The following is an 18,116-nucleotide window of genomic DNA, read 5'->3' on the forward strand; positions in this document are numbered from 1 at the left end:
TGTGTTAATTTACACTTAACAGCAAAGTTGTTTAAAATTAAATCAAATATAACATAAGCTATTGTTTTCATTTAAAGTTCACATGGGCCCCCTTGCAGTGTAGTTGAACATAAATATAACATAAAAGCCTCTACTTTAATTTACACTTTTCACAACTGGAAACTTCTGGAAAATTGCAGCTTTTTTCCTCTGGCATTTTTAGCAGTGCCTTTCCAGGTGCACTGTGCTGATTACGATACAGCGCCACCACATCGACGACGGTGTAATGCCCCAATTACAGTTAAAAATGAGAAAATAGTGTTTTTCATTAAGACACCCATTGAGAGCTGGAGGTGGGACGGAATTTGATGGAGGCAGCCGCCTCGTAATTCTCTATGCAGGAAAACCCCTGTGGTTGCAATCACAGCATTGTAAGATGGCGACAGATGTACTCTTAGGCCCACCCTTGGTTCAGGGATGGTTGTTCCCTCTTAACATAGATGGCCTCTTTGACTCCCCGTTCAAACCTACGTATCTGTCAATAAACGTTGTATCCAGATGAACCGATTCAACCTTCCTTGAAAGCAGCATACATGTATTTCAATGAAGTGTAATTTATTTGGTTTTGAGATGTAATATTCAAACTAAATTCCTCATTTTCATGATAACAAAAAGCATTGAGAAGCTTTACCTGTAGCTCATAGAGATCATTGCTGTATTTCCCATACTCCACCATTCCACCAAACACCAACAGCCTTGTGCCATCACAAACAAACCCGTATGCTGCACAACCAGGAGGGATGTCCCCACGGACTGCTGGGATAAACCATTGGTTTGTGGCTAAATGGGAAATAGAAAAAGTTATAGTTTTATTCCAAGTGATAAACAGCATAGATATCAGCAAGAGTTAAACTCCGAACAGAAAGGATACACATATCTAAATAGAAGCTGCTCTGTGAAAATCATTTTTAAATATGGCTTAGCAAAAGCAACTCGTCCTCTTGGGAATGGCAGCTCATACATATACAACAAAGAACAAAGTATGTCTTCTGAACGGGTTTATTTGTAAGAAATGGCGGCCTCTAGCTTACTGAGAGCAGACACCATCATCCATTTTATTTTAGCGCGCCATTTTTGATATGCATTTAAACAACGCGTCCACCAGAGAGCGCAAACTTTGACCAGACTAATGATCCATAAGGACTGCTGAGGCCCTGTATATAATTCGGAACACTACGAAACTAATTAACATAACTAACGTTGGTTTTATGCAATAACTGACGCCACAACAAGAATCAAAAATTTCTTTGTAAAAGAAAACAGTTTTAAAGAAAAAAAATACGGCTCACGGTACTAAATGAAACGAGGTAACATGCGGCTATAAGGAACTTACCTGTGTTATAGACATGTAATTCATCGACAATCCCTTCATTTCCTCCGCCAAAGACGACCATTAGCTCCTTTATTGCGACAGCCCTGTGGCCGTGTCTGGGTCGGGGAACAGGGCCAGACCATCCGAGAACTCGCTTCCACCGCGGCTGCAGAACAGACCCTGTGGCCCCAGATATCGCGGAACCGGGAGTAGACATTTTCCCTACAGGGTGGACAACGGAAACATTTAATCTAAACCGTATCGGAAGTCTAAAAAGCAAACCACAATGCCCGTGTCTAAATATCGGAAGAATCCAACTTTTCAAGAGTTAGCATGGAACTGTCGGCTTAAACTTTACGCTAAAAAGCCGAGGCCAAATTGCAAAGAACAAACTATGTTTATCGTTTGCAGTCAACTGAGGCGGTCGTTGCGTGCCATCATTTAAAACAAAGTCGAAAATTTTCAGCTTCTAAGTGACAATCAACAGCCAGATTGTTTGCTTGCAACCATTGAATTCAATCCATGGAAGCAGCCATCTTGCAACCAAACAAACCTCCGCTACTGCCAAACTGAAAAATGGCGGAAGCGAACGAAAAAGACAATTACACATCGACTTAAGCTAACAAAAATACACCACAATTACACGACCATGAGCTACGGAAAGTTAGAATAATCACCAAAATCAACAGACGTTGCACAAATCTCCAAACAGACTACATTTATGATTACCACGGTTTATTGGAGACGGCTATTTTCATGCTTCTCTGGGAGTCGCCATATTGTAGCTAGCAAGCTTAGCATTCCGTGCACCCCGTTCCACTAACAATTTACAATAGAGAAAACATTTCAGTGATATTACTATGTTGTTGTGTGCGGAGGGAAAATAAAACGCCACGATTTCTGTCGAACAAAACAACAACGGGCGAGAAATATGCTTGAGTTCACAATAATTTCAACTAGGCGCTTTAGCTACATTTCGTTAGCAAGAGCCGCTAGGTGGTTACCCCCAATTTGCCCATGCTAACAATGTTAGCGGCATAGCTAGCATCTGTCAAAGAGTCAGGGGGTTATGAATATTAAATGCATAACAGTTAAACTGTATTTTAGCATGCATTGTATACCATATATAAATATGCCTGCAACAGTAATTTCATAACATAATTAAACCTTGCCCAACTGCATAAATAGAGCATTATTTTGTTTCATGCCGTCTCTGGAAGCAGCCATCTTTTCGACAATCGGCCTACTTCTAAGCCCCCACAAGAAAAAATGGCCGGGCGGTTTGCCACAACAAAACACAACATTTAAAAAAAAACGCCAAGATATTAAAGAATTCTACTTACTTATTTCGATGCAGTGATTTAAAATTATGAGTAGGTGGTCTTATCTCAAACCAGTAATCCAAATTCATTCGATTTGTGGAGAAGTATTCCCTCTCATGCCTGCCTGGAAGCTGCCATCTTCTTGACAACCAGAGGCGGAGGAAAATGGTAGAGATTTGGCGTCACCAATAGTAAACATGGCGACATTGTCGCACACTTTGTTACACGGTCTCATTGGTGTGTGGCAGTCTCTGCGATGAAGTTACTTAATTGATTTATAATGTGAATGAGCCGATCGCATTATGTTTCAACAGGCTGTTGTAAATTGCTTTATTGCTCTACATTGTCCCTGTACTAAAGAGGGTGACATTTTTATAAGCAAATAAAAGTTAAATCGAGGGGAGTATTTCATCCAAACTTGCCTTGGTACACCAACACCACTCGCAAGATTGTTTTTCAAGCAGTAACTGGAATTTACCGATAATGCGTCTCAGAGGTGCCACGCCCACTTCATTAAAATCCGCTCCACAGGAAAAGCCGCTGATTTAGCAGGTCATAGTACCTGTCAAAATATCCTTGCCTTTGAAATACAGCATCACCGCGTAGTATTTGCTCGTTTGTTGTTAAAATAATTGAATTGCAGGTTGAAGAGCTGACGAACTTTTCAAATGTGGTTTGGACAAGGAAGCAGTCATTTGGGTAACTGGTTGCGAGTCTATCGAATGAGCCAAAAATAAACATAACTTACCTATTTGATATTCGCATGTGCGCTAAATCTGTTAAAATACATACCTGCATAAATCAATAGCCGAATGCCCACCATAACTTTTGTGGCAAATCTATCAAAAAAAAAGGACATATGCACACCAGTTAAGACATATCACAGCGAACGCAGTGCCGAACGACATTTACTGTTTTCCTGAATTGACTTAAAGCCCATGAAACGGTTGAATTTGTTAAGAAGTTTAAAGAGGTTAAAAATCACCCCAAAACTGACAGGAGTTTGTTTTTTGTTCTGTCTGCAAAAGTCTTGCTGCTTACATTCAAACTGTTTATTGACTAATTAATTACAAAGCTCTCATTTTGTGTGAAATCTGATTGGCTATTTTTATTTTCCCTAATAGAATTAGTTTAAAGAGCGGTATAGTTTGCCAGGTTAACGTAGATCATCGAAGCAATTCCTACTTTATTTATACTCTGCCAACGAGGTTACCACTTTATATCTAATCTTTATCAAATTCGGTAAGCAGACTATTATTTCAGTGTAGTCTTCAATTGATAAAATGTCGACCTCTCATCATTCAGACTTGCGTATTGATTTGATAGAACATACTGTTTAGAGTTTTCAGTACTTTGTTGAATAGATATATGTTTTATTAACAACAAACTGCATACATCTTTGAATACAGTGTTTGAGAGACTCTAAAGCGTTTAATGGATTAATAATAGCATACATTATACAAATGTATAGAGGCATGTCGGCCCTGTGATGGCCTGGCGGCCTGTCCAGGCAGTCTCCCAGCCTGCCGCGCAATGACTGCAGGGATACGCTCCAGCATCCCCCGCGACTCTGAGAGCAGGATAAGCGGTTTGGATAATGAATGGATGGAACATACATTCTGTTGTAACTCATTCATTATACCCGGTGAATTTAGAACATTTCTTGTAGCATATTTGTTGACCACTAGATGGCAGACATACTCCTTTATAATAGCCACCATGATATGATGCATTGCGATGTCGTTATTCATGCTCAATAAACCAGGTAAGGAAATCACAGAATCCGATCGTTGGTTTTGTGGTTGTTATGCCACTGTGCAGCTTATAATGATGGGGATACCTTCAGTTAGTAGAGACTGAAGAAGTCACTTTTTAATATATCGTATAGCTACATACTTTTGTTATCCTATTTCAATGTTATATTTTTCTCTTACTCCGATGTGTGACTAATGTTCTTTTTTCTTGACTCTTTTCCCATGTATGTGAATGGTGTGATGTGAGTCTCCGCTGTGTACATGTGTAGTCTGTCCTCCTGTCAGGTGTCCATGGTGATGGTGGTGGAGTGGCTCGGGTCCTGGGCTGTTCCGGTGGCGTATAGATCATCATGTTCTTCATATATCTTATAATTCCATTAAAATTATGTTATCCTCTTTCAATGTTGTATTCTGTAAATTGTGTAAACACAACATCCATTGCAGATCTGTCCATCTTGAGAGAGATATCCCTCCTCTGTTGCTCTCCCTGAGGTTTCTTCCTGTTTTTTGTTTGTTTGTTTTTTTTACCCTGTTAAAGGTTGTTGTTGTTTTTTTTTTTTTAAGAGTTGTTCCTTATCCGATGTGAGGGCCTAAGGACAGGATGTTGTGTTGCTGTAGAGCCCACTGGGGCAAATTTTTCATTTGTGATATTGGGCAACTGACTTGACTTGACTTAGATGAGCGATGAAAAATTTCTCTCAATAAACGTTGTTTCCAGATGAACAGATTCAACTTTCTGGGATGTATAGTATTGTTGAATATGCTTTGCTTGTGGTCTACATCTTGTAACAAACGTAGAGACTAATCCAACAAGTGGAAACGAAAATTGCTGTGCATATCATTTATCGGTCCATAGTCCATAATAATGTATTGAGATTATTTAGGAACAAAGACTTAATTCATCATAAAAATGTATTGCCTCACCGATAAAGCAAAAATAGACCTAATTAGACTACTACTACTACTTTCGGCTGCTCCCGTTAGGGGTCGCCACAGCGGATCATCCGTTTCCATTTCTTCCTGTCTTCTGCGTCTTCCTCTGTCACACCAGCAACCTGCATGTCTTCCCTCACCACATCCATAAACCTCCTCTTTGGCCTTCCTCTTCTCCTCTTCCCTGGCAACTCCATATTCAGCATCCTTCTCCCAATATACTCAGCATCTCTCCTCCACACATGTCCAAGCCATCTCAATCTTGCCTCTCTTGCTTTGTCTCCAAACCGTCCAACCTGAGCGGTCCCTCTAATATAATCGTTCCTAATCCTGTCCTTCTTCGTTACTCCCAGTGAAAATCTTAGCATCTTCAACTCTGCCACCTCCAGCTCCGCCTCCTGTCTTTTCGTCAGTGCCACTGTCTCCAAACCATATAACATAGCTGGTCTCACAACCATCTTGTAAACTTTCCCTTTAACTCTTGCTGGTACCCTTCTGTCGCAAATCACTCCTGACACACTTCTCCACCCACTCCAACCTGCCTGCACTCTCTTTTTCACCTCTCTACTGCACTCCCCGTTACTTTGGACAGTTGACCCCAAGTATTTAAACTCAGATGTCTTTGTCACCTCCACTCCTTGCATCCTGACCATTCCACTGTCCTCTCTCTCATTCACGCATAGGTATTCCGTCTTGCTCCTACTGACTTTCATTCCTCTTCTCTCTAGTGCATACCTCCACCTCTCCAGGCTCTCCTCAACCTGCACCCTACTCTCACTACAGATCACAATGTCATCCGCGAACATCATCGTCCATGGAGACTCCTGCCTGATCTTGTCCGTCAACCTGTCCATCACCATTGCAAACAAGAAAGGGCTAAGAGCCGATCCTTGATGTAATCCCACCTCCACCTTGAACCCATCCGTCATTCCAACCGCACACCTCACCATTGTCACACTTCCCTCATACGTATCCTGCACCACTCCTACATACTTCTCTGCAACTCCTGACTTCCTCATACAATACCACACCTCCTCTCTCGGTACTCTGTCATAAGCTTTCTCTAAATCTACAAAGACACAATGCAACTCTTTCTGGCCTTCTCTATACTTCTCAATCAACATTCTCAAAGCAAACATCGCATCTGTGGTGCTCTTTCGTGGCATGAAACCATACTGCTGCTCGCTGATCGTCACCTCTCCTCTTAACCTAGCTTCTATTACTCTTTCCCCAAATCTTCATGCTGTGGCTGATCAACTTTATACCTCTGTAGTTGTTACAGTTCTGCACATCGCCCTTGTTCTTGAAAATCGGTACCAGTATGCTTCTTCTCCACTCCTCAGGCATCCTCTCACTTTCCAGGATTGTGTTAAACAATCTAGTTAAAAACTCCACTGCCATCTCTCCTAAACATCTCCATGCCTCCACAGGTATGTCATCAGGACCAACTGCCTTTCCATTCTTCATCCTCTTCATAGCTGCCCTCACTTCCTCCTTGCTAATCCGCTGAACTTCCTGATTCACTATCCCTACATCATCCAACCTTCTCTCTCTCTCATTTTCTTCATTCATCAGCCCCTCAAAGTATTCCTTCCACCTTCTTAGCACACTCTCCTCGCTTGTCAGCACATTTCCATCTCTATCCTTGATCGCCCTAACTTGCTGCACATCCTTTGCAGCTTGGTCCCTCTGTCTAGCCAATCGGTACAAGTCCTTTTCTCCTTCCTTAGTGTCTAATCTGTCATACAACTCACCATACGCCCTTTCCTTTGCCTTTGCCACCTCTCTCTTTGCTTTACGCTGCATCTCCTTGTACTCCTGTCTACTTTCTTCATCTCTCTGACTATCCCACTTCTTCTTTGCCAACCTTTTCCTCTGTATAATTTGCTGTACTTCCTCATCCCACCACCAAGTCTCCTTGTCTTCCTTCCTCTGTCCTGATGACACACCAAGTACCTTCCTAGCTGTCTCCCTCACTATTTCTGCAGTGGTTTTCCAGCCATCTGGCAACTCTTCACTACCACCCAGTGCCTGTCTTAACTCCTGCCTGAACTCCACACAACAGTCTTCCTTCTTCAACTTCCACCATTTGATCTTCGGCTGTGTCTTCACTCGCTTCCTCTTCTTGGTCTCCAAAGTCATCCTACAGACCACCATCCGATGCTGCCTGGCTACGCTCTCCCCTGTCACCACCTTGCAGTCTCCAATCCCTTTTAGATGGTGCCTTCTACATAAGATATAGTCCACCTGTGTGCACTTCCCTCCACTCTTGTACGTCACCCTGTGTTCCTCCCTCTTCTTGAAATATGTATTCACCACAGCCATTTCCATCCTTTTCGCAAAATCGACCACCATCTGTCCTTCCACATTTCTCTTCTTGACTCCATACTTTCCCATCACCTCCTCATCACCTCTGTTCCCTTCACCAACATGTCCATTGAAGTCCGCTCCAATCACCACTCTCTCCTCCTTGGGTACCCTCTCCACCATGTCGTCCAACTCATTCCAGAATTCTTCTTTTTCATCCATCTCACACCCAACTTGCGGGGCATATGCGCTGATAACATTCAGCAATAAACCTTCAATTTCCAGCTTCATACTCATCACTCTGTCTGACACTCTCTTCACCTCCAGCACGCTCTTGACATACTCTTCCTTCAGAATTACCCCTACCCCATTTCTCCTCCCATTCACACCATGGTAGAAGAGTTTGAACCCACCTCCGATACTCCTGGCCTTACTCCCCTTCCACCTGGTCTCTTGCACACACAGTATGCCTACCTTTCTTCTTTCCATCATGTCAGCCAGCTCTCTCCCTTTACCAGTCATAGTGCCAACATTCAAAGTTCCAACTCTCACCTCCACATGCCTACCCTTCCTCCTCTCTAGCGGCCTCTGGACATGCTTTCCTCCTCTCCTTCTCCTTCGCCCAACAGTAGCATAGTTTCCACCGACACCCTGCTGGTTAACAGTACCGGTGGCGGTCGTTGGTAACCCGGGCCTCGACCGATCCGGTATGTAAGTCTTATTTATGATCCGCATATTTGATTTGGCAAAGATTTTACGCCGGATGCCCTTCCTGACGCAACCCTCCCCATTTGTCCGGGCTTGGGACCGGCACTAAGGATGCACTGGCTTGTGCATCCTCAGTGGCTGGGTTCCAAAAAAAAAAAAATAGACCTAATTAGAAATGCAAGCAATATGCAAAAACATACTGTAAAGGGGGGGTGTCACGGCGGAGTAAAGATGCGAACTCAAGCGCTCCTCACGTATTGCCACTAATGTTACCGGTTATTTTATTGCCCGGTGCGGGATTCGATACGGGGTGTACTTCACCACAAGGCGATATCACTAACCGCTCGGCTAAAGGGTCAGACTCGTTAGCTAGGGACTAACGTGTCTTATTAGTAGTTTACAGTCGTCACCCTCCCCGGAAGCGCGCCCTCGCGCTTTGTTATTCCCGCGCTCCGAAAAGACTTCTGAAGATCTGCACACTTCCGGATCCCACCGCTGCCACCAATGTAACCGGTTGTTTTCTTACCCGGTGCGGGATTCGATATCGGGTGTACTGCACCACAAGGCGACGTCACTAACCGCTCGGCTAAAGGGTCAGACACGTTAGCTAGGGACTAACGTGTCTTATTAGTAGTTTACACTAATTTAATAACTTACATCGTTAAATTATCTCAATTGAACACTCGCGTTTTTTTAAGAGTTTGGTGTAAAAATTGGCTAACGCTTAAAACTGCACGATGAGTGGTAAGCCCAGTACGAGGGCAACAAAACCGAGCAAACACACGGCCTCGGCTAACGTTAACCATACCACACGGCCAGCCACAAGCTACAGAAGCTAATGCTAGCCTGAAAGCTACCGAAGCTAATGCTAGCCCTGAAACCACAGCGGCTAACCCTCAGCAATTTACCGTGGCGATTTGAAGGGAATGCTCGACACTGCGGGACACAATTCTTTCTGAGCCCCGAAGCACAGTTGTTACGGGTGGTATTGTAGCACCACCCAGTGGATGTTAGCTGTAGTCAATGTTACGTAAGGCACGCAGTCTCCTGCGTGCGTCAGTTCATCTCTGCATTGTTGATACTTACAGTTCGACACTAAAGCCCCTTAACTGTTAACTTGGAGTATGCCTCGTTTTTACACACCACTAGTTCAAACATGGTGTCAGAAGTGGACCTTTGATTCGGCGATTTGGTGCCTGAAGGGATATTGAGCCATCATGCGAGTTTTGCAAGTTTTTGTTTTGCTAACGCTAGCTAGCCGTACCACAGTAACAGCAGTGAATACCAGCAGTGAATAGCCATGGCCGCGACCATACCCCTGCCAGCTCCGATGAAGCTCAGTGGCAACCTGAGTGCGAATTGGGAAATCTTCCAAGCAGAATATTGGAGCAAATTCGAGAGGCAACCACAGGAAATGCCGCGGCACAAACCCGTATCGCTCGCACCGCGGGAGACATCGCTAACCGCTCGACTAAAGGGTCAGACCCGTCAGCCAGCGGCCAACGTGTCGACTTATCCATGCACGTTACACTACCCCACTCCTTCAGGAAGCGCGTCCCCGCGCTTAGGCATATCAGCTCCTTCACGCCTCTGGGCGCATACGCTTCCGATGGCCTTACGGTCTCACCATCCCACTTCTGACACCAATGTAGCGAATTCGGGAGGCAACCACAGGAACTGTGGAATGTGCACACCGGAGGATGTGCTCTATAAGCTGCCTAAAACCAACGTCTTCACACTGGTCGATGCAAGAGATGCTTTTCTTCAGTGTAAACTGGATGAGGCTAGCAGCCTCATGACCACCTTTTGGACCCTCTGGGGCCGGAAGAGATGGTTGAAACTTCCGTTTGGTGTGTCAGTAGCCCCAGAGGTCTACCAGAGGAAACATCATGAGCTGTTGCAAGGGCTTGAGGGAGGGGAGCCTATAGCTGAAGACCTCTTCATCATTGGTTGTAGCGACAGCGAAGAAGAGGCAAACAAGGACCATGATGACAAGCTGGTAGCCCTTCTGGACCGCTGTCGACAAGTGAAACTTGCGGCTCAGTGTCAAGAAACTTCAGTTTAGAGTGTCTGAGGTGCGGTTCCATGGTCACATCCTGTCGGCTGCAGGTCTAAAAACTGACCCGGAGAAAGTCAGAGCGGTTTTGGACATGCCAGCCCCATCCGACGTCAAGGGTGTGCAGCGACTCATCGGATTGGTCACGTAATTGGCTAAGTTTCTCCTACGGCTCTCAGAAGTATGCGAGCCTTTGAGGAGACTCACAGACAAGGACACAGTCTGGCACTGGCTGCCGAAGCATGATGCAGCTGTCAGGGAGATAAAACAGCTTGTGACACAGATGCCTGTGCTGCGATACTATGATGTGATTCTTTAAATCACTGCTGCTACCTCCAAGCCTCAGGCAAACAAGCCTAGATGGAACGAAGGCTAGAGTAAACAAACGCAAGCGCCATTTTTTCAAGCCAAGACATCGGGTAACTCCTAGGCGCTGTGACCCTACCAATCTCATCTATCCCTCTCTCTCCACTCACGTAGAGCAAGTGGTGAAGGGAGGGCTCTGGAATTGCCAGTCTGCGGTGCCGAAATCTGAGTTTATCTCAGGCTACGCATCCTTGCTCTCCCTCAACTTTCTTGCTCTAACTGAGACCTGGATCATGCCAGAAAACACTACCACACCCGCAGCTCTGTCTGATGTGTACTCTTTTTCTCACACTCCCAGAGCTGGGAGGCGGGGTGGTGGTACTGGCCTGCTCATCTCCCTGAAATGGAAATACTCTCTTGTTTCCATTCCACAATTTTCTCTGCCCTCTATGGAATTTCATGCTGTTACTGTCTCTTTTCCAGTCAAACTCACCATCGTGGTTGTGTACCGCCCACCAGGCCCCCTTGGTGAGTTTCTGGAGGAGCTTAACACACTTGTCTCGCACTTCCCTGTTGTTGACTCTGCACTTATCCTTCTCGGTAACTTCAACATCCACACTAACAAGATAGATCCTCTTCTCTCTTTCCTCTCATCCTTTGACCTTCACCTCTCACCCTCTCCTCCTACCCACAAGGCCGGCAACCAGCTGGACCTTATCTTTACTAGACACTGTCCTATTTCCAGTCTCTCTGTTACTCCCCTCCAGCTCTCTGACCACTATTTCATGTCCTACTCTCTCTCCCTCTCATCAACCCCCTCAGCCCATTCCTCTATCCACATGGTTTCCACCCGTAGACACCTCTGCTCTCTCTCCACCACTGATCTTTCTTCCTCTGTTACCTCTATCTCCCTACACCTGAATCTTTCTCTCTCCTACCCCCTGACACTGCTACTGATCCACTTCTCTATACCCTCTCCTCTTCTCTGGACAATCTCTGTCCCCTCACCTCCAGGCCTGCACGCCCAACTCCACCTGCCCCTTGGCTGACCGACTCAGTACGTACTGACAGACGGAGCCTGAGAGTGGCAGAGCGCAAATGGAGAAAAGGCAAACTCCCAGAGGACCTTCTCAACTTACAGTCTCTCTTCTTTCCACTTTCTCCTCCTCCCTTACTGTTGCTAAGGCTGCCTTCTATCGCTGCAAAATCCTATCCTCTGCCTCTAATCCTAAGAAACTCTTTGAAAACCTCTCTAGACTTCTTCAACTCCCGCCTCCTCCTCCTACTTCCTCCCTTCTCCCTGATGACTTCGCTAACTTCTTTGACAAGAAGGTAAATGACATCAGATCCTCCTTTTTTCACCACCCGGTTAGTGCTGCTTGCACTATCTCACCCTCTGCACCCTCCTTCACCGCTCCACATCACACCCTATCCCACCTTGCTTCCCTCTCCCCCGACGAGGTTCTAAACCTCATCACATCCAGTCGCCCCACCACATGCTCCCTTGACTCGGTTCCCTCCCCTCTTCTTCAGTCTATAGCACCTGAATTCCTTCCCTATCTAAACCACCTCATCAACACCTCCCTCCAGGCAGGATGCTTTCCATCTGCCTTCAAGACTGCTAGAGTCACCCCCTTCTCAAGAAACCATCACTTAACCCATCTGATGTCAAAAACTACAGACCAGTTTCTCTTCTACCCTTTCTATCCAAAACTTTCGAACGTGCTGTCTTTAACCAACTTTCTTTGTACCTCCACCAAAACAAACTCCTGGACCCCAACCAGTCTGGGTTCAGGGTGGGTCACTCGACAGAGACGGCCCTCCTTGCAGTGACAGAATCGCTGCACTCTGCGAGAGCAAACTCTCTCTCCTCTGTCCTGATACTCCTGGACTACGGCAACTTCCTCCTTGCTGGCGCCCCGGCGTCGGCCGTCAGACCTCTGGAGCTTGTTCAGAAAGCTGCAGCTCGTCTGGTGTTCAACCGCCCTAAGTTCTCCCACACAACTCCCCTTCTCATGTCCCTACACTGGCTGCCAGTAGCTGCTCGCATCCAGTTTAAGACTCTGGAGCTAGCCTACAGGGCAGTGAAAGGAACAGCTCCTTCCTATCTCCAGGCCATGGTCTTTCCAAAAGTGTGGAGTGCGAGCCAAAGCAAGGAGTGGCAGGAGCGGCAACCATGGTTTTTTTTCAATGAGGGTTGCATCAAATGTTTAACATGTAAAGAGGCAAAAATACTACTTGGACCAGAGAGAGGGGTTCACTTATCCAGCGAGTGGGGAAAAAGGAAGTGTGCATAGTGACAGTGCAAAAGTTATGCGCAACAAAATATATGTAAACTACTAATAAGACACGTTAGCCCCTAGCTAAAGGGTCTGACCCTTTAGCCGACCGGTTAGTGATGTCGCCTTGTGGTGCAGTACACCCCATATCGAATCCCGCACCGGGCATGAAAATAACCGGTTACATTGGTGGCAGCGGTGGGGTCCGGAAGTGTGCAGATCCTCAGAAGTCTTTTCGGAGCGCGGGAATAACAAAGCGCGAGGGCGCGCTTCCGGGAGAGAGTGACGACTGTAAACTACTAATAAGACACGTTAGCTCCTAGCTAACGGGTCTGACACTTTAGCCGAGCGGTTAGTGATGTCGCCTTGTGGTGCAGTACACCCGTATCGAATCCCGCACCGGGCAAAAAAAATAGCCGGTTACATATACACTCACCGGCCACTTTATTAAGCACACATGTCCAACTGCTCGTTAACGCAAATTTCTAATCAGCCAATCACATGGCAGCAACTCAATGCATTTAGGCATGTAGACATGGTCAAGACGATCTGCTGCAGTTCAAACCGAGCATCAGAATGGGGAAGAAAGGTGATTTAAGAGACTTTGAACGTGGCATAGCTGTTGTTGCCAGACGGGCTGGTCTGAGTATTTCAGAAACTGCTGATCTACTCGGATTTTCACACACAACCATCTCTAGGGTTTACAGAGAATGGTCCGAAAAAGAGAAAATATTCAGTGAGCGGCAGTTCTGTGGGCGAAAATGCCTTGTTGATGCCAGAGGTCAGAGGAGAATGGCCAGACTGGTTCGAGCTGATAGAAAGGCAACAGTAACTCAAATAACCACTCATTACAACCCAGGTATGCAGAAGAGCATCTCTGAACGCACAACACGTCGAACCTTGAGGCAGATGGGCTACAGCAGCAGAAGACCACACCGGGTGCCACTCCTGTCAGCTAAGAACAGGAAACTGAGGCTACAATTCGCACAGGCTCACCAAAATTGGACAATAGAAGATTGGAAAAACGTTGCCTGGTCTGATGAGTCTCGATTTCTGCTGCGACATTCGGATGGTAGGGTCAGAATTTGGCGTCAACAACATGAAAGCATGGATCCATCCTGCCTTGTATCAACGGTTCAGGCTGGTGGTGGTGGTGTAATGGTGTGGGGGGTATTTTCTTGGCACACTTTGGGCCCCTTAGTACCAATTGAGCATCGTGTCAACGCCACAGCCTACCTGAGTATTGTTGCTGACCATGTCCATCCCTTTATGACCACAGTGTTCCCATCTTCTGATGGCTACTTCCAGCAGGATAACGCGCCATGTCATAAAGCTCGAATAATCTCAGACTGGTTTCTTGAACATGACAATGAGTTCACTGTACTCAAATGGCCTCCACAGTCACCAGATCTCAATCCAATAGAGCACCTTTGGGATGTGGTGGATCGGGAGATTCACATCATGGATGTGCAGCCGACAAATCTGCAGCAACTGCGTGATGCTATCATGTCAATATGGACCAAACTCTCTGAGGAATGTTTCCAGTACCTTGTTGAATCTATGCCACGAAGGATTAAGGCAGCTCTGAAGGCAAAAGGGGTCCAACCCGGTACTAGCAAGGTGTACCTAATAAAGTGGCCAGTGAGTGTATAAACACAAGGATGGTGTCGCGCACAAACAAGCCGAAGAAATGGTCAAACAGAGAAAAAGGGACGTGATGCCTAACATTATTATTGAGGCTAGTGCACACCACTTTGATGAGACAGAAGCAGCATTCAGAACCACTTACTGTATTACAAAAGAACGAATGTCATTCACGAAGATGGACCCCTTAATAGAACTGCAAGAACAAAACGGGTCTAAAATGGGAAACGTACATAGATCAGACCACTCGTGTGCCGAGATTACAACCCACGTAGCCAGCGAAATGAAACGCACAATAATATCCAATCTGAAAAAAGCAAACTCGCCGATTAGCATCTCAATAGATGAAAGCGCAGTGTATGGGATCACTTACCTCATCATCTACCTTAGGTCTGACGTCAGTGGCAATGGTGATATTGTGGTGGACACGTATTGGGGACAGAATTCAACCCAGGAACTAAGGGTTAAGTCATGGTTGCCCTGGCAGGTTAACGCAGGGTTAAGTTATGGTTGTCCAACCAGTTTTCTGATGATTCTTGCCACCTCCGCTCAGTCGAGCTGTGGTTTGGTTGCTCTCTGATTTACCGTGGATTAAAGAAAGTTGCCTACACGGCTAAAGTGTGAACCTACGGTCTTCTCCGTTCCTTCGGCTCTACACTGGTGACCCCGACGTCGGTTTTCGGATAAGTTTTCTGAAACCACACACATTATGGCTACGAACGCCGTTGCAATTAAACTGCCGGAGTTTTGGGAGTCTTCCGCGGCTACATGGTTCGCGCAGGCTGAAGCACAGTTCGCGCTCAGAGACATAACAGCAGACGAGACCAGGTACTACTACGTAGTGGCAGCGCTGGGGTGCACTACGGCTTCCAGGATAAGCGGTTTCATAACCAACCCACCGGCCGATGGTAAATACGCCGCACTTAAACATCTCCTCCTTGAAACTTTTGAACTGTCAACAACGGAGAGAGCACGTCGCCTCTTCGCAATTCAGGGCTTGGGAGATGGCAAACCATCGGAGCTAATGAGCAGGATGTTAAACCTACTGGGTCAAGAAAAGCCATGTTTCCTGTTTATGGAGCTGTTTCTGCGCAACATGCCGCCCCACGTCCAGACTGCGCTCGCTAACTCCACCATCACTGATCCTCGTGAGCTGGCAAAGGAGGCTGACCGATTCTTCGTCGCTACACAACGTTCCTCCCATGCCGGGGTGCTGGCTCCTACCTTCACTGGCCCCCCGCCGACATCGCGGGCGTGGCCCGACGGTGGCGCCACAGCATCAGACCGCTACAAGCCCTCTGGACTCTGTATGTACCACGCTCGATTTGGTGCGAAAGCTAAACGGTGCCGTTCCCCCTGCAACTACAGGCCGACGGGAAACGAGAGGGCCAACACTCAGTAGTGGCCATGAGTGTTGGCGATACGAGCAGGCTACTCTTCATCCTCGACACCATCTCCGGTCGGCGATTTCTTTGTGACACGGGCGCACAGAGAAGCGTGCTCCCTGCTACTGACGTCGACATCATGGGCGGGGAGCGGGGCCCCCAGTTGGCGACGGCTGACGGCAGCCCTATCCACACCTACGGCGTGCGGTCTGTAGAACTGTGTTTTGGTGGACAACGTTTCACGTGGGAGTTCGTCATGGCCAATGTAACGCTTCCCCTCCTCGGAGCTGATTTTTTGTGCGCTTACGGTTTGCTAGTGGACATTCAGAACAGCCGTCTGGTCGATGCCTTAACCTTCTCCTCCTTCGCATGTACGCGGAGGGAAGCGGCCTATGCAGGTCTAGCCAACTCTCTCTCAGAGGCAGACAAGTTCAACCGCCTCCTCGCTGAGTTCCCTGACATCACCCAGCCTACCTTCTCTGCACCCACCGCTAAGCATGGGGTGGAGCATCACATTGCTACGAAGGGGCCCCCGGTCTACGCCAGAGCCAGGCGTCTCGACCCCGCCAAACTCGCCATTGCCAAGTCTGAGTTTGACCACCTGGACTTGACGCAGCCGTTGGAGTTAGCCCAACCTCCTCGTCGCGGTCGTCCCCCGGCTCCGCCTCCTCCCCCCGTGGAGGCCCGAGCTGCCTCTTCTGCTCCTCAGGCCGACCTCCACAGGCCCGCGTCAATGCCTCCCAGAGACACTCCGGCCCCTGTTATCCGGAGCCGCCGCGGACGGCCTGTCGTCCCCCCGCGCCTGCCTGACTTCGATTACTAGGGCGAATTCTGGGGGGGCTCATGTGGTGGACACGTATTGGGGACAGAATTCAACCCAGGAACTAAGGGTTAAGTCATGGTTGCCCTGGCAGGTTAACGCAGGGTTAAGTTATGGTTGTCCAGCCAGTTTCCTGATGATTCTTGCCACCTCCGCTCAGTCGAGCTGTGGTTTGGTTGCTCTCTGATTTACCGTGGATTAAAGAAAGTTGCCTACACGGCTAAAGTGTGAACCTGTAGAGCCGAAGGAACGGAGAAGACCGTAGGTTCACACTTTAGCCGTGTAGGCAACTTTCTTTAATCCACGGTAAATCAGAGAGCAACCAAACCACAGCTCGACTGAGCGGAGGTGGCAAGAATAATCAGAAAACTGGCTGGACAACCATAACTTAACCCTGCGTTAACCTGCCAGGGCAACCATGACTTAACCCTTAGTTCCTGGGTTGAATTCTGTCCCCAATACGTGTCCACCACATGAGCCCCCCCAGAATTCGCCCTAGTAATCGAAGTCAGGCAGGCGCGGGGGGACAACAGGCCGTCCGCGGCGGCTCCGGATAACAGGGGCCGGAGTGTCTCTGGGAGGCATTGACGCGGGCCTGTGGAGGTCGGCCTGAGGAGCAGAAGAGGCAGCTCGGGCCTCCACGGGGGGAGGAGGCGGAGCCGGGGGACGACCGCGACGAGGAGGTTGGGCTAACTCCAACGGCTGCGTCAAGTCCAGGTGTGCGGGTTTAACTCGGTCCACTGAAACATGCTCGGCCGTGCCCCCAAAATCCACCACCAGGTGCTTAGTTCCCCGTTCCAGGACGCGGAAGGGGCCGTCATAAGGGGGTTGCAGAGGGGGGCGGTGTGCGTCGTGACGGATGAACACGTAGTCCGCTGACTGCAGACCTGGGGGCACCTGGGACACCGGCGCGCCGTGTTGGGCGGTAGGGACGGGTGTGAAAGCTCTGACCCCGTCCAGCAAGGAGGCTCGTTGGTCCACAGCTGACCAGGGACGCGTTGCATTGGGCATGAAATCGCCTGGGACTCGCAGCGGCGTGCCGTACACCAGCTCCGCAGAGGAGGCTTGTAGGTCTTCCTTCGGGGCGGTCCGCAGGCCCAGCATGACCCATGGGAGCTTGTCGACCCAGTTGCAGTCCTTGAGAGTAGCCCGAAGCGCAGCCTTCATGGACCGGTGGAAGCGCTCACATAGGCCGTTCGCCTGAGGGTGGTAGGCGGTAGTGCGATGAAGCTTGACGCCCAGAGCCTCACC

At 47.9% G+C, this 18,116-nt stretch overlaps 1 protein-coding gene across 1 annotated transcript in view; it reads right to left on the reverse strand.

The window, feature by feature from the left end:
* hcfc1a (host cell factor C1a) overlaps nucleotides 1-2,815 on the reverse strand; it is a 43,471-nt gene extending 40,656 nt beyond the window's left edge. The window contains exons 1-3 of the mRNA XM_056273074.1: nucleotides 2,695-2,815; nucleotides 1,373-1,573; nucleotides 671-819 (exon numbers count right to left, since the gene is read on the reverse strand). Coding sequence (XP_056129049.1) covers nucleotides 671-819; nucleotides 1,373-1,568 — 345 coding nt within the window. The 5' untranslated portion in view covers nucleotides 1,569-1,573; nucleotides 2,695-2,815. The remainder of the gene's footprint in view (nucleotides 1-670; nucleotides 820-1,372; nucleotides 1,574-2,694) is intronic.
* Nucleotides 2,816-18,116: the final 15,301 nt, after the last annotated feature.

Source organism: Lampris incognitus, chromosome 2, assembly GCF_029633865.1.
Source record: "Lampris incognitus isolate fLamInc1 chromosome 2, fLamInc1.hap2, whole genome shotgun sequence".
Classification (NCBI taxonomy): domain Eukaryota; kingdom Metazoa; phylum Chordata; class Actinopteri; order Lampriformes; family Lampridae; genus Lampris; species Lampris incognitus.